This window comes from Tamandua tetradactyla, chromosome 9 (genome assembly GCF_023851605.1).
Source record: "Tamandua tetradactyla isolate mTamTet1 chromosome 9, mTamTet1.pri, whole genome shotgun sequence".
Taxonomy (NCBI): Eukaryota; Metazoa; Chordata; class Mammalia; order Pilosa; family Myrmecophagidae; genus Tamandua; species Tamandua tetradactyla.
Window position 1 is genome coordinate 86,951,530 of NC_135335.1, and position 22,337 is coordinate 86,973,866.

The following is a 22,337-nucleotide window of genomic DNA, read 5'->3' on the forward strand; positions in this document are numbered from 1 at the left end:
AACCAGTTTTTTATGGATATGGGTGTGGGGGAAATCATGAGTTCACACTGAACGTGTTGTGCTTGAGGTAATTTCTACCTAAGTGGATAAGTTTAGTAGGAAGCAGAATCAAAAGCCCAAAGCCTATTATGGGAGCTTGGATTTATATGTGAATTTTCCTGAGAGACCACCAGGAAGAGTAAGTAAAATAAGAGAGTAGTGATTAGGGCACATCCATTGAAATACTAAGCAACCATTAAAAATTACACTATAGAAGACTACTTGGTAATATGGGAAGATACCTACTTTAATACTGGTATGTAAATATAAGTAAGTTATAAACAAAGTATAGGAGTTATCCTTTTTATTTTACGAATATCCCAACATAGTTATATCTGTATATGTATTTGCATATACACACAAACACACACGCATTATACTCACACACAGGGATATTCATAAAATAAAGCCTGCAGGAATATTAGCAGTGGTTATCTCTAGACTGTAGTAGTATAGGAGATTTCAGTTTTCTTCTTTTTTCATATTTGAACTTTCTAAATTTTTTCCAATAAATATGTATTATCTTTACAAAGAGCAGAAATGTTATTAAAAATGAAAAAGTGGGTAGTTCAGTGAGAGAATTCTCGCCTGCCAAGCAGGAGGCATGGGTTTGATTCCCAGCCCATGCACTTCCCCTCGCAACAACAACAAAAAATTCAACAAATGGTGCTACAATAGCAGGATAATCACATGGAAAAAGAAGAAAATGTGACCCCCACCATACAGCATACAACAAAAAAAAAACAGAAAGAAAAAGTGGTTTTAAGACAATCAGGTAGGAAAGAAAAAATGCAAGTTGGGTTAAGAGATTGAGAGACTGAAGCTAAGCAGAGATATCTGGTTGGATTAGGCATGCAGAGGCCTGATGTAGGGCACTGGCAGTGAGAAAGGAAGGGAGGATCAGGTCAAAGACTAAGTGAAAGAAAAGGAAAATGGAATTCAGGGGCAAAACAAAGATGACTTTCGAAGTAAAAATTTGGCCAATTAGGAGAATAATGATAACAGGAAAATGCCAATTTAAAATTTAGACATGTTGAATTTACAGTGAAAGTAGAGCAAAAAGATGATAGAACACAGGACAGTACATGCATATTTGAGTGTCATCAAAACAATCTAAGAGCTGACATCATGAGAGTGAATGGTTCTACAACTACAAGAGAGTGTGTATGTGTGTGCATATATGTGATGTGTGGCAATTTCTCAGGGGAAAGACTTGAGGAATGCATATATTCAAGGGGTAATAAATAAACTCAACAACTCAAGAAAGAAATAATTTTCTAACTGTAAACAAGTTATTTTTTTGAACTGATTCCTCTATTTTATTTTTTGGTACATGGCCTGGGAATCAGACCCAGGTCTCCCGCATGGGAGGCAAGGATTCTATCACTGAACCACCAATGAATTCTTGATTCCTCTATTTTTAATGTGCATGTAATTTCTATGATGAATTTGACCCCAAGCGTGTGCTTCCATAATTTCCTTTTAGACCATACATATCAATATCTTGAGATTATAATTGATTGCAATGCTTTTCTGCAAGGGTTGGCAAACTTTTTCTGTAAAAGGCCAGATATAAATATTTTAGGTTTTCTGGGCCATATGGTTTCTGCAGCAACTACTCAGTTCTGCTGCATGAGAAAGCAGCCATGGACCATGCATAAACAAATGGTATGGCTATATTTCAGTAAAATGTGATTTACAAAACAGGTATGGGTACAATCTGGCTGGGTTTGCCAACCACTGATCTACTGGATAACCTAACAAAACACACACATACCATCTTGCCAAAGATAACAAGAAAAGAATTGTCTCATTTTTCTATTGTATACATCTCTAGAAAATATCATAAATGCTGAACTTAGACATTACATGAATCAAACATATACATACCAAAAGGAATATCAAAGCCATCCAAAGGCTGGGAATCACGATGTTCCGGTCGATCCTAAATGAATCCCCAAATAATCAATCTAAGATTAACTCAAAGACACTTTTTTTGGAAAAAATATTCTTAGGCATAAGTTCAATTTCTATAATTCTAGAATTAAGACTTAAACTTATTTATTTATTTATCCCAAGTAATTCAACAAAAGAGTTTACTAAATTCATAAGTCAAATAATAAAAAAGAGCACTACCAGTTTAATGTAGTTACTAAATTACTATGTGTTCTCTCATGAAGAATAGCTTTGATACTCAATTAGTACTCCCATCATATCAAACTCTTTAATTGATTCAACAAACATACTTACAAAGTGCCTACAGACATGGTCTTGAGGACAAAGTAAAATATTATGCATTTTAAAAGTCTATCCAGGGTGGGCCACGGTGGCTCAACAGGTAGAGTTCTCACCTGCTATGCTGGAGACCTGGGTTTGATTACCGGTGTGTGCCCATGCAAAAAAAAAAAAAAAGAGTCCATCTAAACAAAATTACTTTCTGTTTATTTAATCTGTTGCTGTAAAAACAGCTAGAATGATGGTCACCAAATTTAAAAGGAATATTTGAAAATATCTAAATTAAAATATAGGTTTATTGCAAACAAAATTTACTTTGGGAAATCCTAGAGACAGCTCAGATGGATAGATCAAACTTTAACTGGAGAATCCAAATAACATATCATAGGCTTCAAGATGTTATAAGAAATATTCTCACAAGCAGCAGGGACAGCCGAATCAATAGGCCAAGACCTCAATCTTGGGGTTTGCCCCTATGAAAGTTATTCCTGAAATGATAGGCTAAGCCTTCTTAAAATTAGGCCTACGAGTCACCCCCAGAGAACCTCTTTTGTTGCTCAGATGTGGCCTTTTACTCTAGACCAACTTGGCAGGTGAAGTCACTGCCTCCCTCCTATGTACAACAAGACTCCCAGGGGTGTAAATCTCCCTGGCAATGTGGGACAGAAATCCCAGGATGAGCTGAGACCTGGCATCAAGGGATTGAGAAAGCCTTCTTGACAAAAGGGGGAAGAGAGAAATGAGACAAAGTTTCAGGGCTGAGAGATTTCAAACAGAGTTGAGAGGTTATCCTGGAGGTTATTCTGATGCATTATATAGATATCCCTTTTTAGTGTATGGTATATTGGAATGGCTAGAGGAACTGCTGAGCTGTGTTCCAGTAGCCTTAATTTATTTTTTTTCACTCTTAAAATAGAGATTTTATAATTCATATTAGCAACAAAAGTAATTCCAGAGAGTTCCACCAGGAGGTATACGAGCAAATTTATTTTTCAGTTTTAAAAATGAAGAAATTGAAAGACATTTGCTAGATGACTTTTTCTAAAGTCATTGAGCCCTACTAAAATAGAATTAGAACCACAGTCTCTGAAGCAAAAGTGGTTCAAATTATTTCTGAACAAATTTAGTAACATTTTTGCTTGTTTAAAATAAAGTATTTTCAAATTTGAAAGGAATGGGTGATTGCACCTTGTTTTTATTAGCTGAACAACTGGGGGCATTTGCAGCTGGAGTAAAGCAGATGCTGAAAGATGAATAAGAGCGGCTTGTTTACCCAACCCACATCTACATTCAGACTGACATCACTGGCTACAGATTTGCTCCTGGAGGTCTGGTGTATGTTGATAGGTTAGTGATGATGGAGGTAGGGTCTCCTTACTTGATCTGCCCTTCCTCCAAAGCTTTTGGATGTTTTATACTAGTTGGAATTTTCTTTTTAATTATGATTTGGAAAGTAAAATCAAGATAAACTTGCCATTATATAATAGGAAATGGAATTTTTAAAAATCTTAATTTACTTCACAGAGTAAACTGAACAGAAATCTTTTGTTAGGTGGTCTTCAAGTTGTGTTTCATAAACACTGTTCAGTCCCCAACCCTCCCCGTTGTGCTTCCCAGGAAATACAGATTCTCAATTTTTTGGGGGTGGGTGGGTGCATGGTTGGGGAACCAAACCCGGGTCTCCTGTATGGAAGGCGAGCATTCAACCACTGAACCACCCATGTACCACACATTCTCAATTTTAACTTGAAATAGTGCTCCCTCCGCTTTTTCTTTTTTCTTTATAGGTGGCACAGAGGAGAGTTGGTAGCACTGGAGCCATCATGGGTGTCTGTACCGTGGTGACTACGTGTCACGCTTGCTGGTAAAGCCCTTGAGATCATCTGCTCAAAATCATACTGTGCTGAGGTCCAACCTGTTTATAGACTTAGGTCTGTTTCACTGATCTTTCAATTCCCTATATACTGTCATTTTCTTTGACTGCTGGATAGAGTTTAAATAATGAGTAGCCTTGATTCTTGAAGACAATTGTATAAAGTTATAACTTTTACAATGCAGCTGTGCAATTGTGAAAATCTTGTGTCTGATGCTCATTTTATCCGGGGTATGGACAGATGTGTAAAAAAATATAGATAAATAAATAAATAAACAATAGTGGAGGGCAAAGTGTAAAATAAACTGGGTATATGGAAATACTAGTAGTCAAAATGAGAGGGAACAGTAAGAAGTATGGTATGTATAAGTTTTTCTTTCTTCTTTTTCTTTCTGTCTCTAGAGTGATGTAAATGTTTGAAAAAATGATTATGGTGATGAATACACAACTATGTGATGATACTGTGAGCCAGTGATTGACACTATGTAGGGAATGTATGTGAGTGAAGATTTCTCAATAAAAATATTTAAAGATTAAAAAGATGTTATAGAAAGAAAAAAGAATGATTTCACATACAAAAAAGTCACAAAGGGGACTCTCTAAATTTGCAGTTGTTGAACTGCCATCAAGCTGCTACTCACATTCACGATATGTCTACTCATCCATGGAAGGAAGTAGCAAGAACATAGATTTAATGATGTAAAAGGTTTTCCTGATCACATTCAGAAGATTCAAGCAATCAGAAGACTAGATAATTCCCAAATACCTACCAAACTCTTTAAACATGCAAATCAGGGAAGAACCTTTAGGAATTTTTCTATACCTTGGGTTTCATAGCTATTTCTGAATCATTATCATTTATGATGGAATCCTTTGGTTGGAAAGAGACTCTTGGTTTTCTCCTCAGTTTCTCTAAATTTTTTTCTTGCAGCTCTTTCTTGGCTCTTCTTTTTTGCCTATAAAAATAGTACAAAACATATTTTTATTGCTTCAGTAACATCTATTAGGGAGATACATCAAAATTATGTTAATAAATTATTTTCAATATAATTTAACTAAAGATATTTCTTTATAATATAAGCAAATATAAGTGAAAAGTTAAGGAAGTATGAAATTTATTTCTAGCTCCTCTACTACTGAACTGACTATTCTTGTTAGTCACTGGACTCTCAGATCAGGGCTATATATTTAGGTGATTTTCAAAAGCTCTTTGGCAGATTCTAAGGCTACTCCCAGAAATCTGATCAGATACCTCCATCTGCCTATCTGAAGAAATTAAGCATACTTGGGTATCTCAGCCATATCTCAGAGCAAGGTGGAAAAGAGGCCCTAAAAAGTTAGGGGAAAACTTATGTTGAGGGGGAAATAAATGAAGAAGGTGAAGGAAGGAACCATTACTGGAAAGAGCACTGCTAAAAAATTTTAGGGTTTGATAAATGAGAAATTTTTAAAGCATTTTCTAGACTCAGTAATAATCTACCAGTCAATGCATGTTGTTGGACATTCATTATGAGTAAACCATCACAATCAAGGCTCTTCATTAAAAGTCAGTGACTTGTTTTTTTACATGCATATTTCTTTGTGCCCTGGGATAATTTACATCATCTACCTTCTGCTTATAAAAGTCTGGAGGATAAGGTAAAGTGAATGATAATGATTAATTATTAGCTCAATGCACTGAACAGCATGTGGAATATTACATGAGATATCAAATATTTCTGCTGCAAAAATATGAGAAATATGCTCGATTCCCAGTACTTGCTCATGCAATATATATACATATATAATATACATATGAGAAATATGAGAGAAAATGTAAAAGAATCCTTTAGCCTATGAATGGTGAGAAAGAATTCCTTAAAAGAATGGTAAAAATAATAATATTTGTGTCACAACATAAAAATTTTCCACAATACAAGATGTGTTTAAAAACAGGACACTTGCCAACCCCCAACCAGGACCATTCCAGCCAATCCTAAAGAACACCAAGGGCAATATATAAGATTCCAAAAGGGTTCCAGGCACTAGAATAACTTGCTACAGACCTACAACCTCCAGATGGGTTCCTGGTCCAGATAAGTACTGAAACCTAGCCCAGTCTTTCCAGAACATCAGACAGTTTCATCTCCCTAGTCCATATTAGTGACAGACCCTCCCGATATCAAAAATTTAGAATTGCCACAGCCCAAACAAATCTAAAGAGAGGTATGGAAAGATGAAATGTGATGGTGGAGTTATATGGAGAATACAGAATTTAACAAATGAATATGAATGCTGAATCATTAAACTGATATTTCTTTTAGTCTCCATTATTTTAGAGCAGCTAGAAGTAAAAACCTAAAACTGTGGAATTGTAACCCATGTCAAAGTTTGAAATATGTTCTACAACTAAAGTTGTGCTGTGCTTTGAAATTTATAGCTTTTTTGTTTATATGTTACTTTTCACGAAAAAGAAGGAAAAAAAGTCGATTGTGGTGATAAAAAACATTTAAGCCCTCTAGTCTCCTATATTCTGGCAGCTAGAAGGAAAAATATGAGAGAAACGTATGGTAGCCCAAGACAAACTCTGTGATCCATCCTGTAACCACTTGTTGAAGAGGGCCTTGAAAACTACTGCTTTATTTCTTTGCTTTGTATATATGTTATATGATACAATAAAAAAAGTTAAAAAAAAAAAAAAGGACAATTGACAAGGAAATTGGATATGCAATTGCGTATAGGCTGATAGGGTGAATCAAACATCTTCCATCTTAACGATTTACTGATTAAAAGAGAACTTGCTGGTATGTGATATTCTCAAATAAAATTTCATTTAACATACTTACCTTTTTTTACTGTACTTTCCTTGTCTTACTTCAGATGGTTCTATTTTAACCTTTAAAAGCTGCATTTGTCCTGGATCGCCTTGTTCAAATAAATTATGCATTAGTCCCCATTGGCTTTGTTTAAATGCACTGAGGTTTTCAAGTGGGATAAGTTGTGGTTTTTTGCACTGTAAGAAAAAAATGCAGATTAATTGAAAATTACAAGCCTGAATTATGTAGTGTATTAACAACAAATTGAGAAAAGCATTTGTTTAATTAAACAATTTTAAACATTCAGTAAAACTAAAATGTATAAGAGATAGAATATATCAATGATAAATTAATTTGGATTGGTAATTTGAGCACCTCAATCTTTAAGAATAAATGAATTTAGAGTGCTGTAAATTACAATTGGATCATCCTATTTCAGAAATTAAGTCAGAAGCCTTCATCATCTTAATTTCTTCACCATATTAAAAATCTTCCTTTCTACAACTATAAAAGAAATAATATAATGTCTAGTCTTTGATTTAAAATGATCTGAGATGAGAAGATACAGAGAGGTGGGACTAAGGATGGAACAGACTAGCAAAATATTGATAATTCCTGAAACTGGGTCATGGAAATTTGGGAGTTCATTATACTATTCCCTCTAATGAAAAACTAAAAAATCTTTCTCAGAATATCTACTTTCATGCTCCTTTAATCCTTTTTTCTTCCATGCATATTATGTTTGTTAGAAAAGTAGGTAGGGTAAATATCTTTTTAAAGGAATGGCCATTTCTTTTTCTTATACTAGAGAAAAGAATTACTAAACTACTTCCCTAAAACAGCATAAACTCACCTACAAAATCGGAAAGTAAGCAATTTGAATTTTATCAATCTCAGATTATACCTTTAAAGAGGACTTGGTAGCATTATAAAGATTCAATCTTGTGTTTTAAAGTATTTTTAAAAGCTACTATTTTATTGCACACATAACTACTTAAAGGTCTGTGTCTATTTAACAAGTGTAATCTTTAACAGATTTGAAAACAATCATAATTGCTAGAAACCTAAAACGCACTCTTCACAAATACACACACGTGTGATGCATATATGTATACATATGTAATAAGACTACCAGGTAATTTAATTAACTTCTTATTTATTCTCTGAGAGGTAGTACATCCATGAAAAAGTCTAGTAAATTTGGTCTTTATGTACAATTTGGTCTTTAAATATCCAACAATTATTTTATAAAAACTGAATTTACACACTATTTCCTATACCAGAAGCATTATTTTAAAAAGTAAATGTGTAAGAGCTTTTCACTGAACAAACAGTATTTATGATATGAAAAATGTAGAACTCTGCTTTTGCCTCACTCTACAAAAAATCATTACCATGTTTTCTGGAGATAGACATGAATGGAGTAATGCAAGTCTTGGGTACTTTTTTTCTTCTGTAACAGTTCTGATAGGTACTGAGGGTATTGATGCTCTTGAGGGAGATGAAAACATGTAAGGAGATTTAAATTGCAGGTGCAATAGTGGAAGCCCAAAGGAATTCTGAGGCGATAACTCAAGGAGTCCTGGTATAATATTGAAGAGTTTTTCTGGTTTTATAAATATCGAAGAGTCCTTCTGATGTGTCAAGTTTTCTTGTACAACATACTGATCCAAGCTCAGATGTTTAGGGATTTCTGGAATTGCAGTTTCTGCCCATTTTGTCTGCTCAACTGCCTTTTTTGCAGCCTCAGTATTACACTGGCTCAAATTCAAATGAGATATTGAAGTAGCATGAACTGGTCTCTTTGGCAAAGGTGGTTGGAAGGAATCAGATAATCCCCAAACCACTCTAGGTTGTGACAGAGGCCTTAGAGGAACTTGTGGGACTCTTCCCATAGGTAAGGAAAGGGGCTTGAATTCATTCTGAGGCTGAAATTGAAGCAAAGGAAAACCATCACCAGGACTAAAAGTTTTTGCAGTTGGGATAAGTTTAGGTGTCTTCTGAATAGCAGAAGACGATAAAAGGTGAAGGTGAGTATTTGTAGTAGGGGCTGGAGACAACAAAGTAGGTGATAATCTTTGAGATGTTGATGTGAGTCCTCTCTCTTGGGGTTGGCCTTCTAATTGACATAAAGAAGTATTCCCATTCTGCAAGAGGAAAAAGAGATAGTATATAAGTTCAGACTATATTACAAATTTCTTATTTTGTAAATGATTTTCACTATTGTGTCTTGAAGGGAGTGGAAAGTTGTAACTGCTAAAAGTGTCATGTACTCAAGTAACAATGAATGTTAAACTAGTAGGACAACTTTAAAGGTATTTTTATATACATTACCTCTATATTTCCATTACTGTTTTGATCAGATTGAAAAATTCCTTTATGGCAGTGTGGGTCATTCTTGCCAGACTCTCTCATGTACTCTTCTCTGGATTGAGATTTAATGAAAAATCTGTCCTTAAGATTTCCATTGGTATTTTCAACATCACCACTCCCTCTTGATATTTGGCTTCCCACCAAACGCACAGATTGAGATTGCTGTACATGTTGATGTATATTAGGGAGGTTAGCAAAGGATGAACCTACGATCTGCATCAGGCTCATGAAGTTGATCTGTTGCAGCTAGAATAAAACAAAATTTCAAAAAAAATCTTAAAATATAATGAAAATAATCTAAGAAACCTACAACAACTATCTGAGTATTCCAAACTAGTAACGCCTCTGTCTCTACATCTGTCAGACTTATGAATGGTGAGCAGTAGGCACAGAGATGTAAAAGAAAAAGAAAAAAAAAGAATAGAATGGTTTCCTGCTTTCAAGTGCCTCCCTCTGGAATATGAACACTTCCTCATCAATAAGACTTGGGACTTTTACAGTTTACCTAAATAACCCAGGGAACACAAAGGAGTGATCTGAGGGTGAAGATAACCAAGGATTCTTCACATGGGTATCTTTGAAAAGGTTTTCAGGAAAGAAAAGAACCTAGAGTAGATGACAGGTAAAGAATAAAGATTTTCCCGAAGTACTGACTAAATAACAGGCAAAGGTTTCCAACAGTGGTTCTCAAACTTTGTTGCCATTTGAATCACCTGAGGAGCTTTTAGAAATCTTAATGGTCAGGTAACACCCCATACAATAAAATCAGAACATCTGGAAATGTGAGTCAAGATGGGTATTTCTAAGAGATGTCCAAGTGATTTCAATGTGCAGAAAACCTTGCAAACCACCAGCATACACACTGGAACAGGAAATGTATAGCAAGGATAACCAGAACTCAGATTACTGCAGAAGTTCTCAAACTTTAGCAGGCAGAAGTTCTCAAACTTTAGCAGGCATCAGAATCACGTGGAGGATTTGTTAAACCACTGTTTGCTGAGCCCCATTACCAGAGTGTCTGAGTCAGCAGCTCTGAGGAGGTATCTGAGAATTTATATATCTTACATCTAAGAGATGCTGACGCTACTGGCCCAGGAACCACACTTGAAGAACCACTGGACTTGTAAGAGCATGGGAAGAGTGAAAAAGGTAAAAGCAGGTCATGAAGTATTCAAGGCCAACAGAAGAATATGTACCTGATAAAACAACCCAATAGGGAAATGCTGCAGGTTTAAAAAAAAGATTCAATTATAAAATAATTATATGCTTATTATAGAAAAAAACAGAAGTGTTGAAAAAGAAAATAAAAATAATTGATAATCTTATTACTACAACCAGTATTGACATTTTGGTCTATTTCCTTTCACCCTCTTTCTATTTTTAGAACCGAATGATACCATATAATATCAAATATGTACCTAAATATTTAGTGAGGATTTTTAAATAGGAAAATGATAGTATTAAAACATTATCTTGACTGTGTGATTATGAAAACCTTGTGTTTGATGCTCCCTTTATCCAGGGTTTGGACTGTTATGTAAAAAAATAAGGACAATAAATAAATAATAGGGAGGATAAGGGATTAAAACATTGGGTAGATTGCAATACTAGTGGTCAATGAAAGGGAGGGTAAGGGGTATGGAATGTATGGGTTTTTTCTTTTGTCTTTTTATTTCTTTTTCTGGAGTGATCCAAATCTTCTAAAAATGATTATGATGAAGAATACACAAACTATGTGATGATATTGTGAACAATTCATTGTACACTTTGGATGGACTGTTTGGTGTGTGAAGATATCCTCATAAAAATATTCAAAAAAACATTTGAGGAATACCATAGAAAATGTATATATAACAAATTTTGGAGCAAGACAAAGGAAGTATGAAGTGCTAAGTATCTAAGGTTGGCTTTAGCTTTAGAAATAGAAGGTTATGTTAATATAGTGTAAGCAAAAGAATCAATAGCACATAGTAAAACACAGGATACCAGTAATGAAAAGGTAAAGATGATTCACTAAGCCAGTGATTCTTAATCATTCATGTGCATTAGAATTACATGAAGAACTTGTTAAATACACAGGAAGCTGCATTTAACAAGTCCCCAGGTAATCCACAGATTACACTTTGGGAAATGCTTTTAAAACTTTAGGCTGGTAGAACAGGTGGTACTACTAAACAGGAAAGAGAAACAAGGAACTAAGGAGAATAAGAATATAATTAGTCTTAATAAATTTTATGTGAGACAATGGGACATGCTGAGGAAGTGTTCTCATCAGGGCCCAGAAGTTCAGAGAGAAAATTAGTGCCAAAAGTATAGCAAACTGGTAGAGGATCAGACTTGAGGAAATTATTGTTTAAAGGATAAAAAAGAAAGGGAAGTAAGAATTGCCACAAAAGTGCCCCTGAAGGCCCTAGGGATGTCCAGATACCATAGGCAAGCCACATGGCTATAGGAAATCAACACCCTTTTGGTGGGCTCTATCTGGGAATCTTTGAAAAGCTATTTCCCCAATATAACATAGTTATATTCACTTATAAATCCCATAATCATGAGTCTTCTACTTCTTATATTTGAACTTGCAATTTTCAATTTATTTGTTGAGTTCATTTCTCGGAGGCTGAAAGCCTCTAGACTGTTCCTACACCATTTGAGCCCTGAAACCCAGCAGATATGCAGTCAACTCCAGTTCTTCGGGACTGCCATGGACAATTAACAAAATGATGATGATGGAACAGCCCCATCCTAAAAGTAAGGATTATCTTAAACTGAAAAAAAAAAATTGTTCCTCTTCCCCACAATATCTATGCCCATCCTCAGCCTCAAGCAGCCAGAGGGATCATCATCCCAAACCCCTCAAAACCAAGGAATAAACAAAAATAAAGGGGGATTGTAATCGCTGACTACAGAGGATTTATTGTTGTTGTAGCTATTATCTTGTGTAACTGAGTAATTTGTAACATAGCTATTAAAAAAAGAGTTAAAGGGACATGATATATGCCAGTCACTCTTAAATGGGTCAGAGAAAAAGTAATATTGTGTAAATGTTAAATATTGGTGAATTTGGGCAGTAGGTATAAAGGAATTCTTTGTAACACCCAGGCAACTTCTCTCTGAATTTCAAATTATTTCAAAATAAAACATTTAAGAGAAAAAGAATTCCTGATTGACAGAGTAAAGACTAACGAGGCAAGGACAATATGATGGAATTCAAAGTGAACAGTATTTTGAAATGCAGCTGACAGTTTCAAACCAAATTCAAAATATGATTTGAAAATAAGGAACATGGCATGACAACCTGGATACTTTTAAAGCAGAAATATGGTTTGATTACCATCCCCCACTCCCACACCCCAACCCCTTTTGCAAGCAGCTCTGGATCCCAAAGTGCTCAGTAAAAAGAAGCCATTGTGAGAAGCAGGTAGCTCAGTCTAGACTCCAGGCCTTGGAGTTATGAACTTTTGTATGACAAATGAAGACTGCCAAAGAAGAGCAATATCTGCAATTTAATTTCAACTTGTCCATTTCTGAAAGTTTCTTTTTATTTTAAAACCCTACATATATCATGTATAGATTTACTTTTTTATGTAGCAATATGCTCACCTGAACTAATTTAAACATTTCATCTTGGATCATCTGCCTAACAGAATCTGAAGAGTCTGGTAATTGAGTCCTGGGTTCATTTTTCTGGGTCTTCCGAGGTGTTGAAACCGATGCTTGTGAAGCAACACTGACTTCATTTGATACCAAAGGTGGAACTGAGAAAAATTTATCTTTAAATGCAGAAATCTGTGAACTATGTAGAAGTATATAAATAAAAAACACACATTAAGCAACAACAAAACAAATTAAATATATATGATCTCAGTATTTTGATCACACTTTTTTCTTCTAATTTAAAGGTTACTCTTGTATTTTTCAGGAGATTTAAACCCTAGAACTGAATTCACTAGTAAGTAGGCCAGATAGATTTGTGAGTCAGCAAAGATTTTCATTTAAATGTCTTTACTAAGGGGCCTGCACTGTCTCTTCATTCATGACCCCCTCCCTGGGATGTTACCCTCAGAACAGCTCACATTTTTATTTTACTTGCTTGGTCCATGAGTTTGAGACCTGTGCAATCATTCTGAAACTGTATAGACTATGTGCTTTGGCTTGGAAACAATTTTTGTTATTAAAAATCATGACCCAGAATGGAGGATGGGAAGAACTACTACTGATTATCATTAAATGTGAAATAACAGTTATTGTGAATATTTCATTTTCAAACACACCACAGAGTTTACTTTTATAACAAACCCCACCAAGAAAAACATTTTGAGTTCAATAATGAAACTTTATTTCACAAATACCAAAAAACAAGCACTACAACTGCTCTGCCTATTTTAAAGTAACTTTATCGGACTTTGCTTTCAATAAGATGAAAGAAGATTAATTCTAACTGTATACTGTATTAATTAATTCTAACTGTATGCTGTATAATCCTCCTATACCAGCAAGACCTCTAAATACTAACATTTAGACTGTGTTACCTCTGTTAAGCTTTGGTAAAAGAAACTCAAAAGACTAAACCAGATGAATCTGCTGTGAGAGAATTCAAAGCATTTCAAACACTATTAGATATCTGACAGACCTAAATATGCAACAACTATATTTTTCAACAAAACATATATTACTTCTTTTTCTTCAGATAAGATTGTTCTAAAATAGTTCCTTTCTATCTTTCCTTTGTCTTTTCTAGTAACACAAGTGTTACAGGAAAATCTTTCAATTTAACTTAACAGTATCAGAAATGTGTACCTACGTTGTTCTTTCAATGCTTTATGTCGCTTTTATTTCATTCTCTTAGCTTTTAGTGTAAAAACATCTAATAATTATTACAAAATTTTAGTAGACATTTCATTCTCTTATTTATAAAGACGTAATTATTTCAAATGGTACAGCAGGCAAACATTCTTACCTAGAAACTTCTGAACTTGTATCTACAGAGACTGAATGAGGACTGGGGTGTTCAGGACTTGAAAAGGCTTCGATCATACTATAAATAAAATTAATAAGTAATTAGGAAGATATTCTTCGCATTATTTAAGGTTTCATCTAATTCTGAGCCTAACATCCTTTATATCTCTGTAATGCTTAGCTCATAATTATAATCTGTTTACACCTGTCTCCATAGCAATTAGTAACAGATTCAAACAAAAGCAAAGACTATGTTTGCATGACTTAACATACTACTTGAACAATGTTGAGTGCCCAGCAAGAAAAAACAACAAAATCTAAAAGGGGGGCATATGAGGTTAGCAGGGACATCAAATTTTACCTATGGATGAGGTAGATGCTTTCTCAGGGACATTAAAGAATCTATTGTCACATTTGAAAGTGCAGATAAGTTTTTACTAAAAGAAACATCTAAATTACATGTAAAGGCAAATAACATTAAATATATTCTTTTTGTTAATTATTCACAGAAGAACTGAACAATATTTGTGAACAGAGGAGAAAAAGAATCCAATTATGTTGCTTCTCTTACCCAAGGTAAATCTAATATTCTAAAAGTTCTAAAATTGTAAAATTTAAGAAATCATGTTCAAATTTCAACAAATGAAAACTGCCTTCAGCTCCCTTAAAGAAATAATAAGCGAGCTGGCAGAGTATGTTTCCATAATAGCCCAACAGACAGTGTGCAAAAATCATACAATAGTGGTATAAATGAAAGATTTCCATTTATGATTCATAATTGTTCTTTATTTAATGAAATCAAAATGGAACTGGTGTGGAAAGTAAATCCCTACTTAGTAGCTAAATAAACTTTTGTCTATTTACAGCCGTATTTTATTTTGATAAGGGTGAATGTGATGGGAGAACAAAAGTCATCGTAGGTTTCATTTATTTTACTCTGTCAAGACTTAGTGTAACATTTACTGAAAATCACTCTTTACCAATGCTATAAAATGAAGTTACAACAATTTCATTTAAGCACAATAGCACCATAAAATATGTACTATAAATGAGGACAAAAGCTGAAAGATTTACGGAGCAAACAAGCCAATTATAATCATTTCCATATTTTTTTCCCTTACACTTTCTGTTCGGTCGATTTTTCCTCCATATATGTCTCCAACGGGTCTTGCCTTGGACTCTGAATTTCTCTTGCGGAATGCTGTTAAAATTAATAGTATCCAAAAATGAAAAAGGTGAAACAAATAGATATTATTGTCTGGGATATTTTGAATTTTCACATTATCCACTTAAAATGTCTTAAAGCAAGTGGGCAACCAAACATTAGAAAGTACTCCTAGTTCCTGCTCTGACAAAATACTGAGACTGTCAGTACATCACCATGAGCTAGTGAGAATACAAAAGTACAAAGATAACATGTTGTCAGTAGACTAATACATTATTATATATAATCATTACCAGATGATTATTAATTACTCTGTGAAAAAAACTAAAAAAAATAGGGAAAAAACTAACATATTTTAAAAGAATTCTTTCAATAATTAGAAAGGTCTGCATTCCACTTGGAAATTCGGAGCATAGTTAAAATACTGAGAAGCAAATAATACATAAAAGTACATAAATGCACAAAACTACATTCTACAAGGTAAATTATACTTTTTGAATAAAAGATACTTTCACCACTCTTGACTAAATTAACTTCCTAAAGCAATTTATTAACTAAAAATTTTACTGTCCTACATTATTAAATAATTAGATAATAATAGAATTTTAGTGGTAGAAAAATGTTGCATAGTGTATCTATATTCTACAATCAACAACATACTTTTAGGAGATGACACCCTTAGATTGATATATTGAGTAATAATGAATAAAACAGCTTAAGCATAATTTAAATAGTGACTTACTTCTTCTGAGTGGTGTGATAAAATCTGCTTGTAAATGGGACTTTTGAGACTTCCAATAGGTTCTTTGGCGTTTTCTATAGTGGAAAAAAAGCAGAGGAAGAGAAAACTGACTATTCAAAAAATAATCTATAGACTTTTTAGAAGGTTCAGGGAAAATCACAAGATGTAAAACTAATAGCAGAAACATTTTCCATTCTTCTAACAAAAATATTTCTAAAAACATCTGTTAGATTATCCTCTCTTCATTATGTAATTCCAGATGAGCTTTGGGAGACCTCATATCAGTGTGAATAACTCCATATAAAGCCCTAACTATTTCTGTTTTAAAAAAGACTGCCAGTGAGATTCATGGAATTGGTTCACAGAAATGAAGAGATAATTACATAAGGTAACAGGTTCAGTAATTTTAAAAGAGCTGAAAACATAAAATTACCTATGATGTTCTTGGGGTTACACTTCATTCTTTTTCCTTCTGAGTATCTCATTATTGCAGCACCATTTGTAGATTTTGTTTGTTTGCTTTTTTCAAAAGTGTATGGGCCAGGAACTGAACCCAGGACTCCCATATGGTAGACGAGAATTCTACCACTGAACTACCCTTGCAACCCACAATGTTCTTGGTTTTACTGTAAACATTTCAAATTAATAAGTTCAACATTTCATAAATATTATATTCTCTCTTAATTTTTTATTTTAGGCTATTGTAAACATACTAACCTAGAATATAAGACTTTAAATAAGTTATTCTAGGTAATCAATACTCATGATTCTCAAATTAATAAAGCCAAAGAAAAATGATCTCAATGAACTGACCTTCACATTTTGATATGTGCAAATCCATTTCTTCCTGTAAGAATGTTTCTGCTACTTCTAACAGGTCCTCCTCAATATTTGCAAATTCTTTTTCAGTATCATGAGTGACAGAAATAATTTCATTATTGATTTCTTTAATTTCAGGTTCTTTTGCCTCATTTGGCATTCTATTGACAAAAATAAAAAAGTTAAAATTATAACTCATTCTTGGAGACAGAGTTTGCTTATATTTGATTTCAGTTTTTCAAAAACAAAGAATAAATTAAATTTTCATACTTACAAAAACAGAAAGGTTTTCTAAACTATGTTTTTTTTTTTTTATCATCATAGACGCTCAATAAAAGTTGCCCAATGTAAGACCAAACGTCCTAACTTTTATTTAACAAAAGATAGGAATAATTCCAATATATCTAAATTATTTACCTGTTTCACAAAGGAATCGTCCTGCTACAAGGACTCTGCCCTTGGTATTTAAAGATGTAAAGATATTCGGTATCTAAAGACTCATAGTATTGCTTCATACATAACATTGATGAAATTATCTCTTCAGCTTCCTCTGACATTGGAAATAATAAATTAATATAAACAAATAAAAGGAGCTCTCAAGGTAAATTAGCTCTTCTCTGGGTAGATTTAAGCTAGAACTTCAGGAAGAATCATAATTTGCAAGGACTTGTTAAAGAACTTCAGAAAGTACTCACTGTCTGCTTCCCTATTTCAAAGAAATGTTCATTCCTTTAACTTTAAAGGGTTCAATTCTTCCCTCTAGGACCAATCATCAAACCCCGTATATACTATTGAAAGGGAGAGTTTAATCAACAACTTACTTCAAAATAGTTTGACAAGATTCATTTTCATCATTTCTTTCTTCAGTACAACCTTGAGTTGATAATGTAACTAAACAACCAGTAACAGTTTTGCTCTCATTCTCCATACTGGGTCCAGTCTGACAGCCAGTGTAATGCTTCTCTAGAACCTATAAAAGAGCAATTTATAGCACTTAGTATTCATTATTGAACCCATTATTTTACATTATATTTTAAAATTATGCATAATTTTTTAATTAATTTTTAAAATTTTTTTAAATACAAAAAAAAAACGCAAACATTCGTAACTTCTCATCATTTTGTTCTACATATATAATCAGTAATTCAAAATATCATCACATAGTTGCATATTCATCATTATGATCACTTCTTGGAACATTTGCATCTATTCAGAAAAAGAAATAAAAAGAAAACAGAAAAAAAATTCATACATACCATACCACCCACCCCTTCCCCTCACCAATCACCAGCATTTCACTCTAAATTTATTTTAACATTTGTGCCCCCTATTATTCATCTTTATTCCATATGTTTTACTCATCTGTTGATAAGGTAGATAAAAGGAGCATCAGACACAAGCTTTTCACAATCACACAGTCACATTGCGAAAGCTATATCATTATACAATCATCTTCAAGAAACATGGCTACTGGAACACAGCTCTACATTTTCAGGCTCTTCCCTCCAGCCTCTCCACTATATCTTGACTAACAAGGTGATATCTATTTAATGCATAAGAATAACCTCCAGGATAACCTCTCGGCTCTGTTTGGAACATCTCAGCCTTTGACACTTTATTTTGTTTCATTTCACTCTTCCCCCTTTTGGTTGAGAAGGTTTTCTCAATTCCTTGATGCTGAGACTCAGCTCATTCTAGGGTTTTTCTCAATCCCTTGATGCTGAGTCTCATCTCATTCTAGGATTTCTGTCCCCCATTGCCAGGAAGGTCCACACCCCTGGGAGTTATGTCCCATGTAGACAGGGAGTGTGGAGAGTTTGCTTATTGTGTTGGCTGGAGAGCGAGGCCACATCTGAGCAACAAAAGAGGTTCTCTTGGGGGTGACTCTTAGGCCTAATTTTAAGTAGGATTGACCTATCCTTTGTGGGGTTAAGTTTCATATGAACAAACCCCAAGACTGGGGGCTCAGCCTACAGCTTTGGTTGTCCACACTACTTGTGAGAATATCAAGAATTCAACTTGGGGAAGTTGAATTTTCCCCCTTTCTCACCATTCCCAAAGGGGACTTTGCAAATACTTTTTTATTCACGGTTCAAATTACTCTGGGACTTATTGGGGCATCACTCTAGACAAACCCACAAAATCTCATGTACTATTCAAGGTTCCATGTACTTACAGTGTTCAATTAAGCTGTCTACATAAGCTATATTAGGAAATGCACTAGTCAAAATATAAATTTTGTGCCAAATAAACATTTTTTGCTTTAGTCTCACAAATAAGGTAAAATTAAAGTATGCATAACTTTCATAAAATTTCTGATTCATTCTCTTATTCATTTATCAACTATTTACTGCCTTTCTACAACTCAATATTTGTTGATGAAGCAAACCTTTATTTCACCTAGAAAAAATAAAATCTGACCACCTAAATAATAATCAAAAGAAATCAGTCTTGAAAAGTTTCAAGGTATATTGTCATTATTTTCAGACCACAAAACAGTGGCAATAGAAATGTAATATTACTTCAATATTTTTTGCTGTTATAAAAAGTCATTATTTCAAAATGCTGGCAAAAAATACTTCCAGCTAAAAATACAAGGGATAGCTCTCTTTAGTTTCTATCTTTAGAAATTTAGGTAAAATTACCTAGACATACTAACAAATTTTAATGATAAAAATATCAGAGTAACAGATTACCTTAGAATTACAGAAACTGGATTAAAAAAACCGCACAACTCTGGGCCTTCTACACGATGCCTAATGAATGCAGGCGGCTGAAAGAAGTACTGACAGAGAAGTAGATTGGCGAACAATGGTGTATACTTATGAACAAAGGTTGTGCTGCTACAAAATGGAACAATGGCGTGAGGCACGCAATGATGTGAATGAACATGTGGGACATTTGGTGAGACAAAATAAGAAAGAAAAGAACATCAATGGTATGGTCACCTTTAGAAAATGTTTATAAGAAAACAGGGGCCTGATTGCAAGATTTTAGAGCAGATATATTAAGTCCAGAGTAGTGATTATTATTTCTGGATTTTGAGAGGCTGTTTTATATATATAACCTGATATTTAGAGATAAGAACAAAGCTGAACAGGTTGGGGTTAAAGTAATTCAGAACATAGGGGTAAGGAAGACAGTGTCTTTATTTTAGAACCACACATCCTCTTTGAGACCAATGGAAGAAAGGTTTATTTGATCTGGAACTGAAATTTTCTGTAGTGCACAATCTAATTTAACCTATCTGTATAGCTTATTTGAACAAATGAAACACAAGGAGCACAGAATGAGAAAGAGGTGCTTTAATCCTGTATAGGTTATTGTAATGCCTAGAAACATCCTAGAGTATATTAAGCAGATAAAGTACTGGCAAAGCACCCTGAGGGAGGGGAGAAAGAACATGGAACTATTAAACCTTACCATCAGGGAATCCCCTGGTATTGTGTCAAACTTTAGGAACAAACAAATCAATAGACCATGCCATCAATGATGAGGCTTACTCTTGTGAAGCTTATGTAAGTAGCAGAGAAGCTTAGACTACCTAAGCTAATGCCTAAGAGTTACTTCTGGAGGACATGTGTTGTTGCTCAGATGTGGCCTCAGTCTCTCTAGGCCCAACTCTGCAAATGAAATTATTTCCCTCCCCACTATGTGGGACATGACATTCAGGAGTGAAAGTCTCCCTGGTGACATGGGAGAGGACTACCAGGGATGAATCCAGACCTGGCACAGTGGGATCAACAATTCCATCCTGACCAAATGGGGGAAAAGAAGTGTAATTAATAAGTATCAGTGGCAGAGAGAGTTCAAATAGAACCGACAGACTACTCTGGAGGTTGCCCTTACGCAAGCTTTAGGTAGACCTTGCTACCTATCATAACCTGCCAACCCCCAACCAGAACCATTCCAGCCAATCCTAAAGAACACCTAGGGCAATTTATAAGACTCCACAAGAGTTCCAGGTACTAGAATAGCTTGCCAGAAACCTACCTCCAGATGGGTCCCTGTGGTCCAGATAAGTTCTGAAAACCTAGCCCAGCCTCTCTAGAACATCAGATAGTTCTACCTCCCTACCCCATATGAGAGACAGGCCCCTTCCAAATTCAAAAATTTAGAATTGCCATAGCCCAAACAGCCCCAAAGAGAGGTATGGAAAGATCAAAGGTGATGGTGGAATTATACAGAGAAGATAGGATTTAACAAATGAATATAAATGCTGAATCAATAAACTGGTACCTCTTTTAGTCTCCAGTATTTTAGAGCAGATAGAAGTAAAACATAAAATTGTGAAATTGTAACCCATGTCAAAGTTTGAAATATGTTCTACAACTAATTGTGGTGCTATGCTTTGAAATTTATAGCTTTTTTGTATGTATATATTATTTTTCACAAAAAAAGAAGTAAAAAAAGTTGATTGTGATGATAAAAAAGTATTAAAGCTTGCTAACATCCTATATTCTGGTGTAGCTAGAACAAAAATATGAGAGGATCATATGGTAGCCCATGACAAACTCTGGGATGTGTCCTGTAACCACTTGTTGAAGAGTGCTTTGAAAACTATTGCTTTTTTATTACTTTGCTTTGTATGTAGGTTATACTATACAATAAAAAATGTTAAAACCCACAATAAAACAAAATCATACACACACACTACATACTTCAACCTAGAACAAACTACCACAGAATGACATTTTAAAGTAGAAAAATACTGAAATACTCCAAATATGATGAAAGTCCCTGCCCCAACTATTTTACTATAATCTGGTGGAAGAAAATAAAGATATTCGTCCAAGAAAATCATCCCCATCTTTTGTTTTGTTTTTTCAGTTACAACAGAAACCACTTGCTCGTTTGCTTTGAAACTGTCATATACCCCAGAAAAGCCATGTTCTTTAATCCTCATTCAATATTGCTGGGTGGGATCTTTTTTATTGTTTCCATGGAGAAGTGGCACATCCAACTGTGGGTTGTAACTTTGGATTAGATGGTTCCCATGGAGCTGGGTTTCTATCCATTTAAGGTGGTGTTGCTTACTGGAGTCCTTTAAGAGGGAACCATTTTAGAGAAAGCTTCAGAGCCAACAGAGTCCACACAGCCAGAGACCTTTGGAGATGAAGAAGGAAAATGCCTCCCTGGAAAAGCTTCATGAAACAAGAAGCAAGGAGGAAAAAAGCCAGCAGAAGTTCCCATGTGCCCTCCTAGCTGAGAGTAAGCCAAACATCATAGGTGCTTTTTTTGGAGTTAAGGTATCTTTTTCTGGGTGCCTTAATTTGGACATTTTCATGGCCTTAGAACTGTAAAGGGAATTAATAAATTCCCTTTATAAAAGCCATTCCA

At 34.4% G+C, this 22,337-nt stretch overlaps 1 protein-coding gene across 11 annotated transcripts in view; it reads right to left on the reverse strand.

Annotated features, from left to right (window-relative positions):
* Positions 1-22,337, reverse strand: part of CPLANE1 (ciliogenesis and planar polarity effector complex subunit 1) — a 232,391-nt gene that overhangs the window by 72,107 nt on the left and 137,947 nt on the right. For all 11 annotated transcript variants that reach the window (XR_013157933.1, XM_077116986.1, XM_077116987.1 and 8 more), the window contains 11 exons: positions 17,819-17,967; positions 16,992-17,158; positions 16,179-16,252; positions 15,393-15,472; positions 14,273-14,350; positions 12,916-13,108; positions 9,277-9,561; positions 8,337-9,089; positions 6,973-7,139; positions 4,971-5,103; positions 1,930-1,984 (listed from right to left, as the gene is read on the reverse strand). Coding sequence is in view for 10 of the 11 variants with exons in the window: in XM_077116986.1 (XP_076973101.1) it covers positions 1,930-1,984; positions 4,971-5,103; positions 6,973-7,139; positions 8,337-9,089; positions 9,277-9,561; positions 12,916-13,108; positions 14,273-14,350; positions 15,393-15,472; positions 16,179-16,252; positions 16,992-17,158; positions 17,819-17,967 (2,134 nt within the window). In the remaining variant the exon portion in view is untranslated. The remainder of the gene's footprint in view (positions 1-1,929; positions 1,985-4,970; positions 5,104-6,972; positions 7,140-8,336; positions 9,090-9,276; positions 9,562-12,915; positions 13,109-14,272; positions 14,351-15,392; positions 15,473-16,178; positions 16,253-16,991; positions 17,159-17,818; positions 17,968-22,337) is intronic.